This window comes from Sapajus apella, unplaced genomic scaffold (assembly GCF_009761245.1).
Source record: "Sapajus apella isolate SASKATOON/1434 unplaced genomic scaffold, GSC_monkey_1.0 scaffold25, whole genome shotgun sequence".
NCBI lineage: Eukaryota > Metazoa > Chordata > Mammalia > Primates > Cebidae > Sapajus > Sapajus apella.
The window spans coordinates 15,076,456-15,093,742 of NW_022436965.1; the positions used below are offsets into that span (position 1 = coordinate 15,076,456).

General features: G+C 45.4%; 1 protein-coding gene and 1 long non-coding RNA gene across 4 annotated transcripts in view; one reads left to right on the plus strand and one right to left on the minus strand.

Moving 5' to 3' along the window:
* Nucleotides 1-17,287, plus strand: part of TNR (tenascin R) — a 408,221-nt gene that overhangs the window by 361,443 nt on the left and 29,491 nt on the right. For all 3 annotated transcript variants that reach the window (XM_032291652.1, XM_032291653.1, XM_032291654.1), the window contains 6 exons: nt 7,708-7,797; nt 8,851-9,114; nt 9,704-9,973; nt 11,162-11,281; nt 12,157-12,303; nt 15,532-15,651. In XM_032291652.1, coding sequence (XP_032147543.1) covers nt 7,708-7,797; nt 8,851-9,114; nt 9,704-9,973; nt 11,162-11,281; nt 12,157-12,303; nt 15,532-15,651 — 1,011 coding nt within the window. The remainder of the gene's footprint in view (nt 1-7,707; nt 7,798-8,850; nt 9,115-9,703; nt 9,974-11,161; nt 11,282-12,156; nt 12,304-15,531; nt 15,652-17,287) is intronic.
* LOC116560297 overlaps nt 1-17,287 on the minus strand; it is a 232,072-nt gene that overhangs the window by 77,226 nt on the left and 137,559 nt on the right. The gene's annotated exons all lie outside the window — the stretch shown is intronic.

A 17,287-nucleotide genomic window follows, 5' to 3' on the forward strand; every position in this document is an offset into this window, starting at 1 on the left:
AGGGAGAAGATTTTTAGTTCCTGATTGCAATTTGGCCAAAAACATCAACTTCCCTGCCTGGGACTAATGCAAATTACAAACACTACTCTGGCCTTTGCGTCTGAGGTGACTGTTCTAATCTGTCAACAAAAAGGCGGGTGGCTGCTGTGTTTTAGCAGAAGGGAGGAGGCTTGCCCCCAGCCATCCATACTCTCTCACCTGGTATTCCCTCATGAACAGAAGCCCAGGATCCTTGAGGATTTCATGACCAGGAAACAAGGCAAAAGGAGCCAGGCCCACATGGCCACAGGAGCCCCATGCTCTCACAACCATCCCTTCATTGCGCCCCTCACCCACTCCACAGGGCACCTGCCTGTGGCTCATGGTGGCACTTGCCAACCTGCTGCCTCTCCCTGTACCAGAACTATATGTCAGTTGACAAGCTGAAAAATTGCCAGCAGAACCTAGGAAGTCCAGAAGCTTGACAGTTCCTGCAGACATGATACAACATAGGACTGCAAGAAAACAGACTCACAGCCAGCCACACGTGATGAGCTCACACCACATGCACACACGCACACACAAACACACCTACACACCCTTGCACTTACACTTAAGCACATACACACTCATACGCACATACACACACATACGCACACATACATGCAGACACACATACACACCACACATGCTCACGCATTCATTCACACACTACACTTTCATATACCCTCACACACACACACTCACACACACTAGGCTGACGTCTGCAAGCATGTCCTGATCATGCTTTGGAAGTTGCCACCTTCAAGGTTTCTGGCCCAAATGGGGTCTAGTGGTGAGAAGGTGGGCTCCTCAGAGTACCTTGGCAGGCCACGTGCTTGTCCACAGGAGAAGAAATCTGAGACTCCAGAGGGAGTCCAGCTGGCAAGTCAGCACTGACCACGGCACTCGATGTCTGCACTCCCTGATGGGCCAGTGCACAAACACCAAACCCAGCGCCAGACCTCAATGCCCCGCAGCTCTTCTGAGGAGGAGAGGACCAGGCACGGGGCCTGGGGGCCTGGGCCAGACGGTGCTCAGCCTCCTTTGGGCGAAGTTACAGTGACCCCAAGTGGTCACTTTGGTAAGGCACCCTCTAAACCTGGTGTCGCCTTACAGGGGCAGCAAGGTGGGGAGTGGGCTGCAGAGACCCAAGTAGAAAAGGAAGAAAGAAATGGCAAAGGCTTCCACATACCTCTTCTTCACCGAGTTGGGACATACAGGGCCTATCCCTTATTTGTCTTAAAGGCTGGGGATGAGGGGACCAAAGGCAAATCCAGATGGGGATAGTTCAGCTGTAGCTTCCACTTCCTCAGCAGGGAGAACTTGTTCACAGCGACGACCCAGAACAGGGACGCTGCTGTAGGACAGAGCTGATGAGCCGTGTTTCTCATTAATTCCACCAGCAACAAGAGTGTTCCATCTGGGAACAGTCCTTAGAAGTATTATTTTTCTTATCAAAATGGGCTTGTTAGGCCAGTCCCTTCCTTTAAATCAGGATGGAATCGGCTGCTTGTCTTGCAACTTGAACATGATGCACACCCAAAAAAGCAGGGAGATGGCCTCAAAAGCCTGGCTTGTTCAGAAAACCCTGAAGATGCACCTGTCGTTATCCAAAGAGATAAGTGTGGGGAGGCTGGGAGCTCAGATCTCCATTTAACTAAAAAGTAGATTGGTGCCTATCTGGTGTGATTTCAAGGGCTCTCCAAAGATCCTCTCCACATATGTCCCCTATGAAACTTCCGGTCTCCACATTCAACTGATGGGAAATTTCTCTATGAGGCACCCTATATTAGTCCATGCGTCTCCATGAATTATTTTGCCAGAGCTGCCTTTGCATGCCCTGTTTTCTCTGTCTGGGATGCCCTCCGTGCTACCAGGTGTCCACAGATCCTTCAAAACCCAGTCCAGATACTCTCTCTTCGAAATCTCCCAACATTCCCCACCACCACCGCCACGCTGCTTCTATGCCTGTTTTCTCACTATACTACATACTGAAAGAAATCAAATCTTTGACCCAAAAGACCTAAGAGTCTAGTGAGGAAACCAATACGAAAACTAACAACAATAACATACTTCCTATAAAAACCACAGATGGACTGCAAGTTCCTTGGGGACAGGGTCCTCAGTTTGTCCCTTTCTGTGAAGGTAGGCACCCACTGCACTAGGGCCAATCACACCCCTAAGCTCAGTTTCATAGACTTGAGCTTCACAGACACTTGGGAGATGATCCCAGGGATTTAGAGATGGAAAGGTTCATATTTCCTCATGTCCACCTGAGCCCAACCAAGCCTGCAGACCCCAAGTGTCTTATTCATGTTTTTGCTAACAAGAGACAGCAATCTCAGTTCCTTGGGCCTCCTTCTCCCTACCACTTTCCCTGCTGGCAACAGAAAGCATGAAGAATAGGTTTCCAAAACAGGGCTAAGTGAGTCATTCTGCTTTTATCACCACAGTCCTTGCAGTGTAGGTGAGAATGTGCTAGGTCCTGTTCCTCTCTAGCCCTAATTAATCTATGAAAGCTCATTCTGCCCCATTCTGACCACTAGAGAAATCCATATTTCCTTCCCACTATCTTTCCTTATCTCAGCTAGCTTCAAGTTCCAACTCAAATACCTCCTCTGGAAAGACTTATCTGACTATTACAACCCATGCTGATCTTGTCCTATTAGCAGCCCCTGCTTCGGTCCTGTATTAGTCCATTGACATTACTATAAAGGAATACCTGAGGCCAGGTAATTTATAAAGAAAGGAGGTTTGGCTGGCTTACAGTTCTGCAGGGTGTACAGGAAACATGGCACCAGCATCTGCTTCTGGTGAGGGCCTCAGTAAGTTTACAACCATGGGGGAAGCTGGAGGGGAGCCAGCACATCACACAATGAGAGAGGGAGCAAGGTTAGCGGGAGGTGCCACACACTTTTAAACAACCAGATCTCACAAGAAGTCACTCACTATCTTGAGGACAGCTCCAAGCAATTCATGAGAGATCCGCCCCCATGACCCAAGCACCTCCCACTGGGCCCCATGCCAACGCTGGGGATGATAATTCAACATGAGATTTGGAGGGGACAAGCATCCAAATTATAACAGGTGCCAAATCACTCTCGAATTCCAATTTACTTACTTCACCCTCCTCCTGGCCTGTAAGACTCAGGGATGAGAACCATGCTATGATGTGTCGGAAAGAGCAGGGGACTTGGATCCCAAACTTAGTTTTATCATGTGTTAGTTTTGTGACCTTGACCAAGGAATAGACTTCTCAGAGCCCCTGTTTGCTCAGCTGTAACACCCTATCGTAGCGCTGCAGGGAAATTAAATCACATGCGTGAATCTTTAAGAAGCTCAGTTATATATAACTGCATAACTCTTTGCCATCAGACACTCAGAAATTCTTCATTTTTTACCCCTCTTTTCCTTCCCTCCCCTTCGTCATTATTCTTTTCCATGTAGCTTAGTGCTTGGCATATTATGGGTGCTCACTAAATAATTTACTTTTTTAGAACAGATTCCTTTTCATCCCCAAAAAGGCAAGGCTAATGTCTTGTTCAGCTCACACAGCCTTGTGCCTGACACAAAGGAGGCCCTTAATAATATTTGCTGAGTGGATGACTATGCTTTAGGGGTTCCAAGAAGAATGGGTGTAAGGTGAGAGTTGAGAAAAGCATCAGCCTCCAAGCTGAACAAAGAAAGTTCTATAAGGAATGGAGAGTAGTGATTTCTTATGGGATGAATTTTCTGTGCTATTGTTAAGAAAGGGAACAGAGCCATTTATATGTTACCACTTGCAGGAGTTCGATGGAGAGATAAAGGGGGCGTTATAGAGAGCAATGGGGTCTTGAAAAAGTGAGAAATCCCTAGGAGTACTCAGAGCACTGATATATAAGTGCACTAGCTATGCCTCGGATACATGTTTGTTTGTTTTTTTTCCAGCAGAATTGTATTTTACCTGCTGGCAAAGAGCAACAATTCACTTGTACCATGGAAGAAAGCTTCTGAAAATCAAAGTAAAGCAGCAGGCGCACACCTATAAGCGAGCCCCACTTTTCCATCCTCTAGACAGAAAACCTGGGAAGAAAATGTTTTAAATTCTGCTCTGCAGTTTTCTGGGAGATGATTCCATTGTAAATTATTGAACATTTCATTTAAGCTTCATAAATAAGAAACTGGGATGAAAGTGTTACATGTTAGAACTGTTTGGCAATGTATAATTTCTTACTCCTCGATCTGTCACCCTTCATCTATGCTGGAGAATTTCTACTTCATTATAGGCAATTGAAGGTCTCAATCAGTTCCCTGAGAAAAGTAGTTTATGTCCCAAAGGTAATCTCATTTCTGCAACCAAGGATGTACCTGGGACTCACTGAGCATATTGACAGAGATAAATGTGTGCTTCAAAGGGGTCTGGGGGTGTTGCAATCGCCCACTCAATCTAGAGACAGGTACTTGGCCCAGCCAGGGACAAGGTCCTCACTGCCACCTGGACTCCCTGAGTCACTGGTTTTCAACAGAGCCAACAGGGAACACTCCAGCAAACCAACAACAGGTGAACCCATGACCAGCCTTTACTTGCCTGAGGCAGTTGTTATAGTAGATGAGATACACACACACACACACACACACAGAACAATCAAAATCCAGGAGAGTTCTCTGTGCAAAGTAATAAAATATTAGCTATTACCACTAAGATCCAGGCTTTGTATTTTAGTGGACTTTAAACACTTTGATTCATGTAATCTTCATGATGACCCTCAGATATAGATGCTGTTATTATTCTCATTCTTCAGAAATTGAGGCTCTAAGATGTTAAGTCATCAAAATTACATAGGTAGAAGGTAGAAGAGACTGAATATAAACATAAATATGTCAGACTTCAAAGGCTGTCTAACTTCAAAGTTTACCTCCACTGGTGTTGCCACTTTAGAGAAAGAAAGAGTTAAGGGTTGGGAGAGAAAGAAGCTGGTTTAAGAAAAGAAAAAGAGAGCTGATTCTAATGTCTGCCCAGACAGGGCTTCAGGACTGCATTCCTTGGGGAAAACTGGCCTGGTAAGCTCTGCCATGCTTCAGCAATATTTATTGCATGGGCTGCCCTAAAGCCCACTGAGGATGGGGATGAAGAACCCCTGGCTGCCAGGCAGCGTTCCTCTTGGCCAAACCAAGCCATTTGTTAAAGAAATGTTGCTCGAGGTATTTCTCATCAAAATCAGGGATTCTAGAGAAATCACAGCTGCCCTGAGAAGCCGGTGAGATGGAAGGAAGTCATAGGACATCCCGTTCCTCCTAAAAGCCCTGAACTCAGACCAAAATCCAGGGGGCATCTCTAGCTGGTCACAGACTTACTCTGTGCCACAGTTTCTTTTTATAAAAAGATGATGTATTGTGTTGAATAACAGTCCCCTCAAAATGCATGTCTACCCCAAACCTGTGAGTGTGACCTTATTTGGAAATAAGGTCTTTACTGATACAGTAGAGTTAAGATGAGGTCATACTGGATTAGGGTGGTCCGTAAATTCAATACGACTGGTGTGACTGGTGTGTTTATAAGAAGAAGGGAAGACACAGACACATAGCGGAGGGCCATGTGTCTACAGAGGCAGAGACTGGAGTGACGCAGCTACAAGGCAAGGAATGCCAGGGACTGCCGGCAACCACCAGAGCCTAGGCCTCCTAGAGCCTTCAGAGGAAGCATGGTCCTGGCAACACCTTCATTTCAGACTTCGAGACTTCAGAACTGTGGGAGGACACAATTCTGTTTTAAGCCACACGCTGTGTGGTAATTTGTAACAGCAGCCACTGGAAGCTAATGCAGATGGAGAAAAGACTGCTTATCCCCCCTTCCTCTCAAGGTTGTGATGAGACTCCAAAGCGCATTCCATTTTGAAAAGCACAGATGTTATATAAACACAAAATAGCACAGCAATCAGCCATGAGTCCCTGCAAAGCCCCACAAAGAGCCTACTAGAAGGACTCAGACTGACCATTGGAGGCCCCCCGGGTGATCACTTGATTTTGTTGGTTTTTTTTTCTTTCTTTTTTTTTTTTTTTTTTTTTAAGATGGAGTCTCTCTCTGTCACCTAGGCTGGAGTACAGTGGCATGATGTCAGCTCACTGCAACCTCTGCCTCCCAAGTTCAAGTGATTCTCCTGCCTCAGCCTCCCAAGTAGCTGGGACTATAGGCATGTGCCACCACACCTGGCTAATTTTTGCATTTTTAGTAGAGATGGGTTTTCACCATATTGATCAGGCTGGTCTCAAACTCCTACCTCAGGTGATCCACCCACCTCGGCCTCCCAAAGTGCTGGCATTGCAGGCAAGAGCCACCACATCTGGCCTTTTTTGGGTTTTTCTACAATCCCAGTCCTAATAGACAAAGATGAGTTTGATGCCAGTTGTAATAGATGAAATAGCCCTCAAAGAATCCCCAGCACCTATGAATATAACCACCTTACGAGGCAAAAAGGACTTTGTAGGTGTGATTAAATTAAATTATCTTGAGAAGGAGAGACTAGCTTGTACTATCCAGGTGGGTCCAACGTGATCATAAGGATTTTCATGAGATGAATGTAGGGAGGTCAGAGTCAGAGTAGATGCGATGACAGGAGCAGATGTCAGAGAGAGAAAACAGATTTGATCATTCTAAGCTGCTGGCTTTGAAGATTTAAGAGACCATGAACCAAAGAATGCAGGCATCTAGAAGCTAGAAAAGGCATGGAAGTGGATTTTCCCCTAGAGCCTCCAGAAAGAATGCAGCCCTGCTGAACTACTTTAGATTGTAGACCTCCTGAACTAACTGTAAGAGAATCCATTTTTGTTGTAAATCACTAAATTGTGGTGATGTGTTACAGCAGCAATAGGAAACTACTACACCAGTCAAACCTGTTAGTCTGAAAATGAATGTGAAAGAGGGCAGTGAGAGAACCCAGAGATTCAGATATCCTAGAAGCCTTTCAGGGATCCTTTGTAGTAAACCCCCCCAAAGGATTTCCTCAGAGAAGCTTATACCCTTTAGTGGGATGGTTTTTGCATTTCCTCTGTCTTCCTGGACTCCCCTGGAAGTTATTCTAAAATTAGATGCACAGCTTTAGATATTCTGAGGCCCGAATTACTGAACTTGGCAGGGAGCCCACAGCAATGGAGCTTCTGCATGCCCCTATTTGACAGCCATGTGCTTAGAAAAAATTCCACCCACTCTTGCTCCCTAGAAGGGACCCAGGAGTCCCATATGGCCTCAACTCCTATAAAAGGTGTAGCTTGGTCTTTGTATATAACATTCAAGAAATGCTTTACAGGCCCGTGTCCACACTGTCTCCTCTCTTGATTACATATTTCCAAAATTCACAATTCAGGCAAGAGATTTCCCTCACTGGTTCAAGCCAACCTGAGACACTAAGCATACAAGGAGTCCTTGTATACTTCGGTGAGCACACCTCTGAAGGTCACTGACAAGGCAGCCTCAGTGCCTTCCCAGAGAGCCTGGCTGCAAGAAGGAAGCTATGCATGGGCTGATTCATCCTGTTTGGGATTCCTAAGTAGTGAAACTGGGATTTCCTAATAGTTGAAATTAGGAGAGTATTCAAGGAGGACTAAACACAAGGTATGAACAGGCGTCTAAGATCATTTTGTTCCCTGCTTTCAGCCTTCCTCGCCCTGCCCCATACACAGAATAATGTTTGTTTCTCTACCCACTGATAGATCTGGTACCTGGCACTGAGTATGGAGTTGGAATATCTGCCATCATGAACTCACAGCAAAGTGTGCCAGCCACCATGAATGCCAGGACTGGTGAGTAGGAGGACTGCTGAGGAAGAAGACCAGGTTAGCCTATAAACCCAAGAAGTCAGGGAGGCTCGTCCCAGCAAAAATTAGTCAGAAAGCAATGTCTCCCAGGGGACAGGTCCCTGGTGACAACTGTCAGCCTAAATACAACACCCACCCTATGCCTAACCTCTGACCACTGACCTGCAGAATGGAGTCACCCTCTTCCCCACAGACCTATGCTCGCTACCTCCCAATCCTGCCATAGTCTGAAGAGCTGCTCAGAGCTGTACAGAGCAGACATGAAAAAGCCTAAATAGGTTGATGCCATTGCAGGCCGTATTTTTATCCAGACCACCCCGACAGCAGGCAGAATGGGGCATCCTTCACCCTGTATGCACCACAGAGACCCTCACAAAAGCCACTTGGGTGAAGACCTAGACTTGCAACAACCCATTAAATCTGAGGGCAGAAAAAAAGTCCACTTGAGACCCTTGCTGCTCTGGATTCAGCAGTTTTGCTTCCAAATCCTGGATAAATTTCAAAGTCATTTCAGTAGCTATGGTACTAGTAGCCTGGGCTGGGCTAGGGATTTTAGACAAACCTCTCTAGAGAACCATAAGGACAAAGGTCTCCAGGTCCTCAGATCTAGCTGCCTGCTAGATATGGTTAGAACAAGTCAAAATAGCCTCAGGGCTGGAGGCTGCTATTGCCAAGAATGGCATATCCCTACTGGGTGGTGGCTACCATTTTGTCCTTATTGGTTTATTGAGAAAGGATGGAAGAAAATGAATATGGAGAGCTTGAAAATCAGCAGTCAGCTCTGTCCCAGAGGTGGATGCAATCCACTGGTATTGGAGCTCATAATGCCTTTCTGCAGATTGTTTGTCTGTTTGCCAAGCCTCTGGCCATCATTCAGAGGGAAGGTGCTTAGTAAAACGTGAGATAAGTGTCATCAATGACAAGCCAGTGCTCATAGTCAGCAGGCCTGCTGATAGCTTGGAAACACACAGGGCAGGCCAATAAATACTGCCCTCCTCTGGAACCTATGTAAAATAGGCCATTTATGTCGATCCACAGAACTTGACAGTCCCCGAGACCTCATGGTGACAGCCTCCTCGGAGACCTCCATCTCCCTCCTCTGGACCAAGGCCAGTGGCCCCATTGACCACTACCGAATCACCTTTACCCCATCCTCTGGGATTGCCTCGGAAGTCACTGTACCCAAGGACAGGACCTCATACACACTGACAGATCTAGAGCCTGGGGCAGAGTACATCATTTCCATCACCGCTGAGAGGGGTCGGCAGCAGAGCTTGGAGTCCACTGTGGATGCTTTCACAGGTACCAGAGCAGCAGAAATCCCAGCCAGGTTCAGGGATCAGTAGATCTTAGTGTGAGAAATTCATCCAGGCAACTCACTCTCCCAATGTTCCATTTCTTTTGGAGAAAAAAGAGATGGGTAGAAAAGTATAGAGGCAAAACCAAGAAGCACATCAAGAGGGAAGGCTTGGAAGTAAAGCAGAGAGGTGAACAACAGCGCTACCTGCCTGAAAACTTTGATTGTTCTATGGCCTTGACATAGTAGTTCATTCTGTCCATCTTTCCCTGCTGCAGTAAATCAGTGGGAATTCAGAGGATCTATGGGATCATGTTAAATTCCTTCCTGGATATAGGCTTTCAATCCTGGGTCAGTATTATGATTAACTCACAGAGGTATTTCTAATTTTAACAGAATCCATTTTCTCATATTTGGATTGGAAAAAGTGGAGTGAACAGGACTGGAGAGTGAGGAGGTGGAAACTCTGGGTCAGCGGGTGAACATGTAGCCCTTATTAGCAAGGAGAGCAGATCCCTTTATCCCAGAAGTTCTTCTAGCCCAATGGCCCATCTCCTCACATTTTTCAGGATCACCCATCTCCTCTCTTTGCAGGCTTCCGTCCCATATCACATCTGCACTTTTCTCACGTGACCTCCTCCAGTGTGAACATCACTTGGAGTGACCCATCTCCCCCAGCAGACAGACTCATTCTGAACTACAGCCCCAGGGATGAGGAGGAAGAGATGACAGAGGTCTCCCTGGATGCCACCAAGAGGCATGCTGTCCTGATGGGCCTGCAGCCAGCCACAGAGTATATTGTGAACCTTGTGGCTGTCCATGGCACAGTGACCTCTGAGCCCATTGTGGGCTCCATCACCACAGGTGAGGCTGGAGGGCTTGGCAGCAGGTGATGAAAGGGATTCTCACAGTAGCCTTTGACACATCAATGAAATTTTAAAAGACAAAGACCCAAGGAGTAAGGGACTGCCTCTATGGCTAAAGAAAGTCCATGAGGTGTTCTGAAACAGCTACTCCCTCTAGTGCTACAGAAGATGCATTAGATGAGAAGCTCCCATTTGGAAGGTGGGACAGAGTCAATGTCTTGAGGAGGTCAAAGCTTAACTGCATTTGTCCAAAACACCTCCCACTACCAGCCTAGAGAAAAAAACACTGAAGAAAGCTAGTCTCCAAGAGGACTCCCTCTACAGTGAAGAGACACCTGTTTCTATTCTGGAAAGCCATCTCTTGACTGCCCAGAAAGGTCACAGGTACAACTGATGCTTCCTTAGTCTCACATGGGACTAGCATGCAATCAGGTAGTGACCTGGCATTCAGAGAATGGGATTGATCCATATTTTACTTAGAAAACACAGGCACTCTGAGATGAACTGGAACAGTCCCAGCTCATTATTCGCAAATACAGTTAGTTTCAAGTATGAGGTACATGTGGGTGAAGGCATGTATGTTTGGGTCATTTCCTATTTACTAACAAGAACTCACAAATTGGACAAGTAGATTAAACACTCAACTGATCAACTCTGTGATCCCCCAGCAGTCAAAAAAAATCCAGAGCATAAATGAAAAACAATTTAGGAAAATGGATTTGTTCTGGACTTGGGCTCTGAAATCGCTATACAGTCAATAGGCAGTTTTCAAAACTAAAACCAAAGGTGGCTGCAAAAAATAAGAGATACAGGCAAAACTGGGTTTGTCTTTAAAAAGCTATCCCAGAGAAAATGTCTGTATTTCTCCCCGTTCAAAACAAAACATATGAACTTTAAAAAAAAAAAACAGTTCCTCATTGGCCTGGAGATAGGTAATAGGTACAGAGCTTGCCAACTTGGCTTCTTGTTGTTCAAGTGTTCTCCATTAACATAGCTTTGGCCATACCTACAAGGTTGCAAGTGAAACATGAGCCTGGCCACGGTTTTAAGGATATCCTGTTACACAGAAAGATCTTGTCTGCCTTTGGGACAACATTGGCTTTTGGTCAACATAAAACCAGGGATGAGAATTTCTTTTTCACACTGTGCTTTCTGTCTTTTTCCCACAACCACTGGGTCCTTGTAGGAATTGATCCCCCCAAAGATATCACAATTAGCAATGTGACCAAGGACTCAGTGATGGTCTCCTGGAGCCCTCCTGTTGCATCTTTTGATTACTACCGAGTATCATATCGACCCACTCAAGGTAACAAAGTTATTTGATTTCTCAAAGATATTAGGATTTGGGTGAAGATTATGGGAGAACTAGCATATCCCACAGAACATCCACTCCTGCCTGCATTTTTCCTCCTCTCTGTGGCATCCTCCATCAGAATGACAGTGGGCTGGTGAGCAGCCAAGAAACCTTGCACTCACCAATGCCTCTTGAGAAAGGCTTGATTATATTCACCCAGAAAGCAGGCCTTTCACTAGCAGAGTTAACTGGTCACCATTATCTAGGCAGTGTCATGAGAAACAAAGAGCCCTAGAAGAATCTGCCAAGAGCAAGGGTCACATGAACTTTCCTATGAGAATGAAGTTTCAGATGAGGATCCAGAGGGATGGCTAAAGACCCAGCAAAGCCAGATGGAGCCTTGGAGGGAACCACAGTGATGTGGTCCCATTTCAGCCACTCCAGCCAAGTTATGAGTCAGAGGAAATTGGCCCAGACCTCACCTGCATCCTGCCAGTTCTTGCTTGTACATGTGGCATTGTTAAGGAAGTAGAAGGCACACTCACTTCCAGTGAGGACACAGACAGCTCTCCAGGCTACACTGTCTCTGGACTGTGTGAACTGCTCATTGCATCTTAATATCATTGTCTTAGAGAAAACCAGCTTGTTAGGAAACCACTTAATAGGTAGCTCACTTTTCTTTGCTCCAAGGAGCCCAGAAAATAAAGGAGTAAGACCAGTGTACAAGCCCTCTTCACACTCCAGCATTTCCAGTGCATGAACCATTTATTGTCCTTCCCCACTGAGTGCTGAGCCCCACACCCATCTGTGCTTCATTGACATAGACTGTTCCAGGGACTACTTGAATGAAAGAGCTGCTGAACTTTATACATTCTGCTCTTCTCCAGTGGGACGACTAGACAGCTCAGTGGTGCCCAACACTGTGACAGAATTCACTATCACCAGACTATATCCAGCTACTGAATACGAAATCAGCCTCAACAGCGTGCGGGGCAGGGAGGAAAGTGAGCGCATCTGCACTCTCGTGCACACAGGTAGGCATGTCTCCCTGCTGTGTCAAGTCAGGACCCTGGCTGAGGACCTAGGTGAAATTGTTAGGGCTCATACAAAGGTTCTGAAGGGTGAGGCTCCATTTCAGGGTGTTCCTCCCATTTACTGTGTTGTGCAGGGCAATTTGCAATTTCTCTTCCCCTGATATTCCTCTCTAATACTAAAAATTTAGAAAGTCACCCTCTAGAAGTCTTGCTGGTTTAGGTTAAGCATGTTCATGGAACTTCCAATATAAATAGTGCCCTTTCAAAGACATGTGGTGGAATTGAAATCTAAAACAGACACCTGAATCATTCATCTGATTTTGTAAAAGACTCGGTTAAGGAAATTTCACCTCAAAGGAGAAAAGGGTTGTTATTCCAGTAATGAAATTGGGATCATGAAATTCACCATCAGATATGGCCAGAAACCACCAAGAAGCTGCATTTGCTCTTGCTTTGTGCTCCAGGGAGAAAGAAGGCACCAAAGTGGCCGTAACTCCCTCACCCGGGACGAAAGCAGTGGAGGGGATGTGGCCCCATGGGCATCCTGGGCTGCCTGCAGAAGCACCGTGTAGCTCAAGTCTCTGACACGCCCCCCAGTCAGATCCAGACGTCTCCGGCATGCTCCATCAGCTCTTGCATAATGACTAAAGGAAGGGAGGTGCAAGGGAGAGTCTGGCTTGCAATATAGGAAGGTGGGGAAGGGTAGTCCAAATCCCATGGCCTCCCTCTTGAAAACACACCCATGCGATGGGCCTCAGGAGAAGTCTCCTTTGGTAGTGCCACTGATCCTCCGCCTCTGGCCCCTCAGCAAGTATACCATGTAGAACTTCCAAAGATTTTCTGTAGAACTCACTAGCAGGCACCGCCAAAGTTTTCTGTTCCCAAGCCCTAGACCAAACCTCCTAGTTAAGCCATCATTCTCACAGCACATGGGAAAACATCCAGCTTGCCTTATCAGGAGAACACCTGGATTTTCTATGGTTGCTTAATTTCCCTGGAGAATGGTATTCCCAAATGAGGGAAATGTACTTTGGAATTCCTCAATGCTTTCGTAGATGTCCTTAGAAGCTCAGAAATAGCATCTCTAAAGCAATGAGTCAAGAAATATTCCTTCAAAAACACAAAAATTATTCTTCTGAAGACAGCGCTGGATATTCCTGTCTTCCCTAGTCTCCTTCCAGGCTTATAAGTACAGATAACTCAGCCATTCAGTCCTGTTCTATCTATTAAATTACCTGTGACCACTAAAATATCAACAAGTCTTGACCAGAAGTGGGGTCCAAACAAAAAGAAGCCTCCATCCCACCTTTCTGAACCTAGAAATTCATATTAAAGAAATTTCCCATTGAGGATAATAAAGTGTATTTCAAGAGCCCCTAACCTCAAGATAAAAGAGAGCAGCAACTTTAGTCAAAAACTCATTTCTTTAGCAGGGCATGGAGTCTCAGCTACTAGGGAGGCTGAGGCAGGAGGATCGCTTGAACCCAGGAGTCCAAGCCTGGAGTGAGCCATGATCATGACACTGCACACCAACCTAAGTGACAGAGCAAGGTCTTGTCTCTCAGAAGAAAAAAAATTCCTTGGATTCTTGGTCATGAGCAGCTAGTATCTCTAAAGTAGATATTTGGTTCACCAACTCAAATGGTATGCCTATCCAAACTGCCCTCCTTCAAGTCTAGGCAGAACTATTTTGCCAACTTCCAATAACTAGATTGCCCCAGAATGTCTTATTTTGCTGTTGTTTTTTGTTGTTGTTTTACCTTGAGGTCTATGATCTTACAACTTTCGGAAGTGAGTACTCCTACAGGGTGTCATGTTTGTCTCATGGCATCATGCATGTCTCAGATCAAGCCAAGTGTAGTGTTTTAAGGGCTACATTTCAAAAACTCTTTGAACACACAGATTATGGATACAATCCACATTTCAACATTATGAAAATATTTTCCTGGTTGTTTCTTTGTGTTAACGGACATAGGCAAGTGAAAAAACACTTTCAATTAGAGAATAGGGCCAGATCAACAGCAGGTCTTGGTTCTCAAAAGTAAATTGCATGATGCTTAGGTTGAGCTGATACCCAAACTGTTTTAATAACATCCACTTGTGGCTGGGCGCAGTGGCTCACGCCTGTAATCCCAGCACTTTGGGAGGCCAAGGCCAGCAGATCATGAGGTCGAGAGATCGAGACCATCCTGGCCAACATGGTGAAACCCCATCTCTACTAAAAAAAAATAGAAAAATTAGCTGGGTATGGTGGCATATGCTGTAGTCCCAGCTACTTGGGAGGCTGAGGCAGGAGAATTGCTTGAACCCAGGAGGCGGAGGTTATAGTGAGCCGAGATCGCACCACTGCAGTCCCATCTGGCAAAAGAGAGAGACTGTCTCAAAAAAAAAAAAAAAAAAAAAATCTACTTGTAATAAATTCTAACTTGATGGAACAGAAGCACAGTAATAAAGCAAAGGCTTAGAACATGGGCATGTAAGACTAGAAAGATGATCCTATGACAAGCACACACTCTGCTCCCCCAACAGGCCCTCTTGACCTCCCTAGGCCTGGAAGAATCCTCTTGACTCTTAATGCAACAAAAAGAATACCAAGGACTCAGTCCTGAATGAGACTTGTGAGCAGTGAAACAATCATCCAATAATCAGATTTGACTTTTGAGGCAACCTGACTGACCCCATGTACACATTCCAGGGATGGATCTTCTATATTCTCTGTCCTAGGGATACTCCTGACCCTATGGAGTTCCCACCACACTTCCTGAAGCTAATCAACAGAGATCTTTCCCGAGGCATACCCTAGCATTTATAAAAGTGCAAATAGCCTGGGAATTATGATTATCTCATTAACTACAAAATTTTAACAACTGCCATGTGTTCTTGGTTGCTACATCTAGATTCAAACATTGAAAACCCATTCCAGCCATACCTTGAAGTCCTTTGTAGTACCTGGCACAGTACTGTGTTCGTAAGAAGTTAATGAATTAATTAAAAGGAAGAGCTGGGGGCAGTTGGGGGAGAACTGGATACTTGAGAGGCGGGAGGAAGGGAGAAATGGAAGAGGCTGATGGAACTAGAAGAGGAGAAAGGGAAGAGGTTTTTGTTCACTTCACTGTTTTGTACAGTGCAGCAGCAGTCGTGCACCATGAGTGGAACTTCTGAGATCATTCCCTACACTTCCACCTGGCAGCTCCTCTTACCTTTAACTGATAATCGATTCTGTTTCAGCCATGGACAACCCTGTGGATCTGATTGCTACCAACATCACTCCAACAGAAGCCCTGCTGCAGTGGAAGGCGCCAGTGGGTGAGGTGGAGAACTACGTCATTGTCCTCACACACTTCACAGGTGGGTGTCTGCAGGCCTACAGATCAGGCAAGTGGGAATGGTGGGAACTGGGGCTGCAGACCAGTATGATATGCATACACAAAACATTTTATCAATCTGAAGGACAAATTAGAAATGTTTCTGCTTCAGGTATACTATGAAGCCCTTGAGATAGCCCCAAACTTTAGGCCAGGTACAGTGGCTCATGCCTGTAATCCCAGCACTTTGGGAGGCTGAGGTGAGTGGATCACTTGAGGTAAGGAGTTCAAGACCAGCCTGGCCAACATGTTGAAATCCCATCTGTACTAAAAATACAAAAATTAGTCAGGCTTGGTGGTGCACACCTGTAGTCCCAACTACCCAGGAGGCTGAGGCAGGAGAATCGCTTGAACCCAGGAAGTAGAGGTTGCAGTGATCTGAGACTGCACCATTGCACTCCAGCCCAGGAGTTGCAGCAAGACTCCATCTCAAAAAAAAAAAAAAAAAAGATATCCCTAAACTCTGCAAACTGTATCAAATCTAGGAACTGAGAAAGCTGAATCTGAAAGGTGCAAGAAAGGCAATTAACCAAAGGCAAATACAAAAACAGAGCAATAGCACTAGGACAATGAAACTCAGAACAGAGCTAAGATTTGCCCCCAAAACGCTACAAACAAGAAAGCAGGCTTTTCTAAATATTTGCAGAGCAAGAGAAACACTTAAGATATGGGACTACCAAGCTTGGAACAGATAATACATGATCACAGGTGACAAAAGATTCAGGACTACTAAACTCTTCTGTTGTTTCTGTCTTTTCTATTCATATCTAGCACAACAGGTTTCACCAACACAAAATCTTGAATTTCACTGTCTTCTGCATCATGCTTGTTCACCTCACACCATTTGAAGTTGAACAGAACAGAGAAGTCCCAAGCAAAATAGTGTTGAGTCCTCCAAGTCTCTAGGCTTGGGGAAATTATTTCACTTCCTACATCAAACACGTGATCACATTCATTGTTTTGGGTTACATTCAGGAATCCAGAGAACAAAGATACCAGAAGACAGAAGGCAGGCAGCTGTCTTCGTTTTCAAAAATGGCAGAGAAAGCCAATTGTGTAAGCTGCAAAGAAGTAAATTCATTGTCAAAGCTTGGGAAGGTAAAAACTAAAACAGGCTATTAAACAACTTGGAAAAGGAATTAGTGATATACCAGCACAGGTTCACTGAGGGAGAATAAGTTTTATCAAAACTACTTTATGTCTTTGCTTTCATTGGCAAATCTGCTAGTACATTTGTATTTCAGCAAGGCATTAGAAAACCCCATTTACCCGTTAGTCCTTAGTTAACATGGAAAAATACATGAAAGGTCCTATTTGGAGTTAGCTAGAACTGTAGCTGACTGAACGACCCTCCATGAAAAATGGATATCATTACTATGGATATGTCCTAACCCCTCTGTGTGCATGTACAATCCATCTCAATTCCTTCCATCCCTCCTTGCGTACTATGATCCTCCATTTTTTTTTTTTGAGACGGAGTTTCACTCATGTTACCCAGGCTGGAGTGCAATGGCGCGATCTCGGCTCACCGCAACTTCCGCCTCCTGGGTTCAGGCGATTCTCCTGCCTCAGCCTCCTGAGTAGCTGGGATTACAGGCACGCACCACCATGCCCAGCTA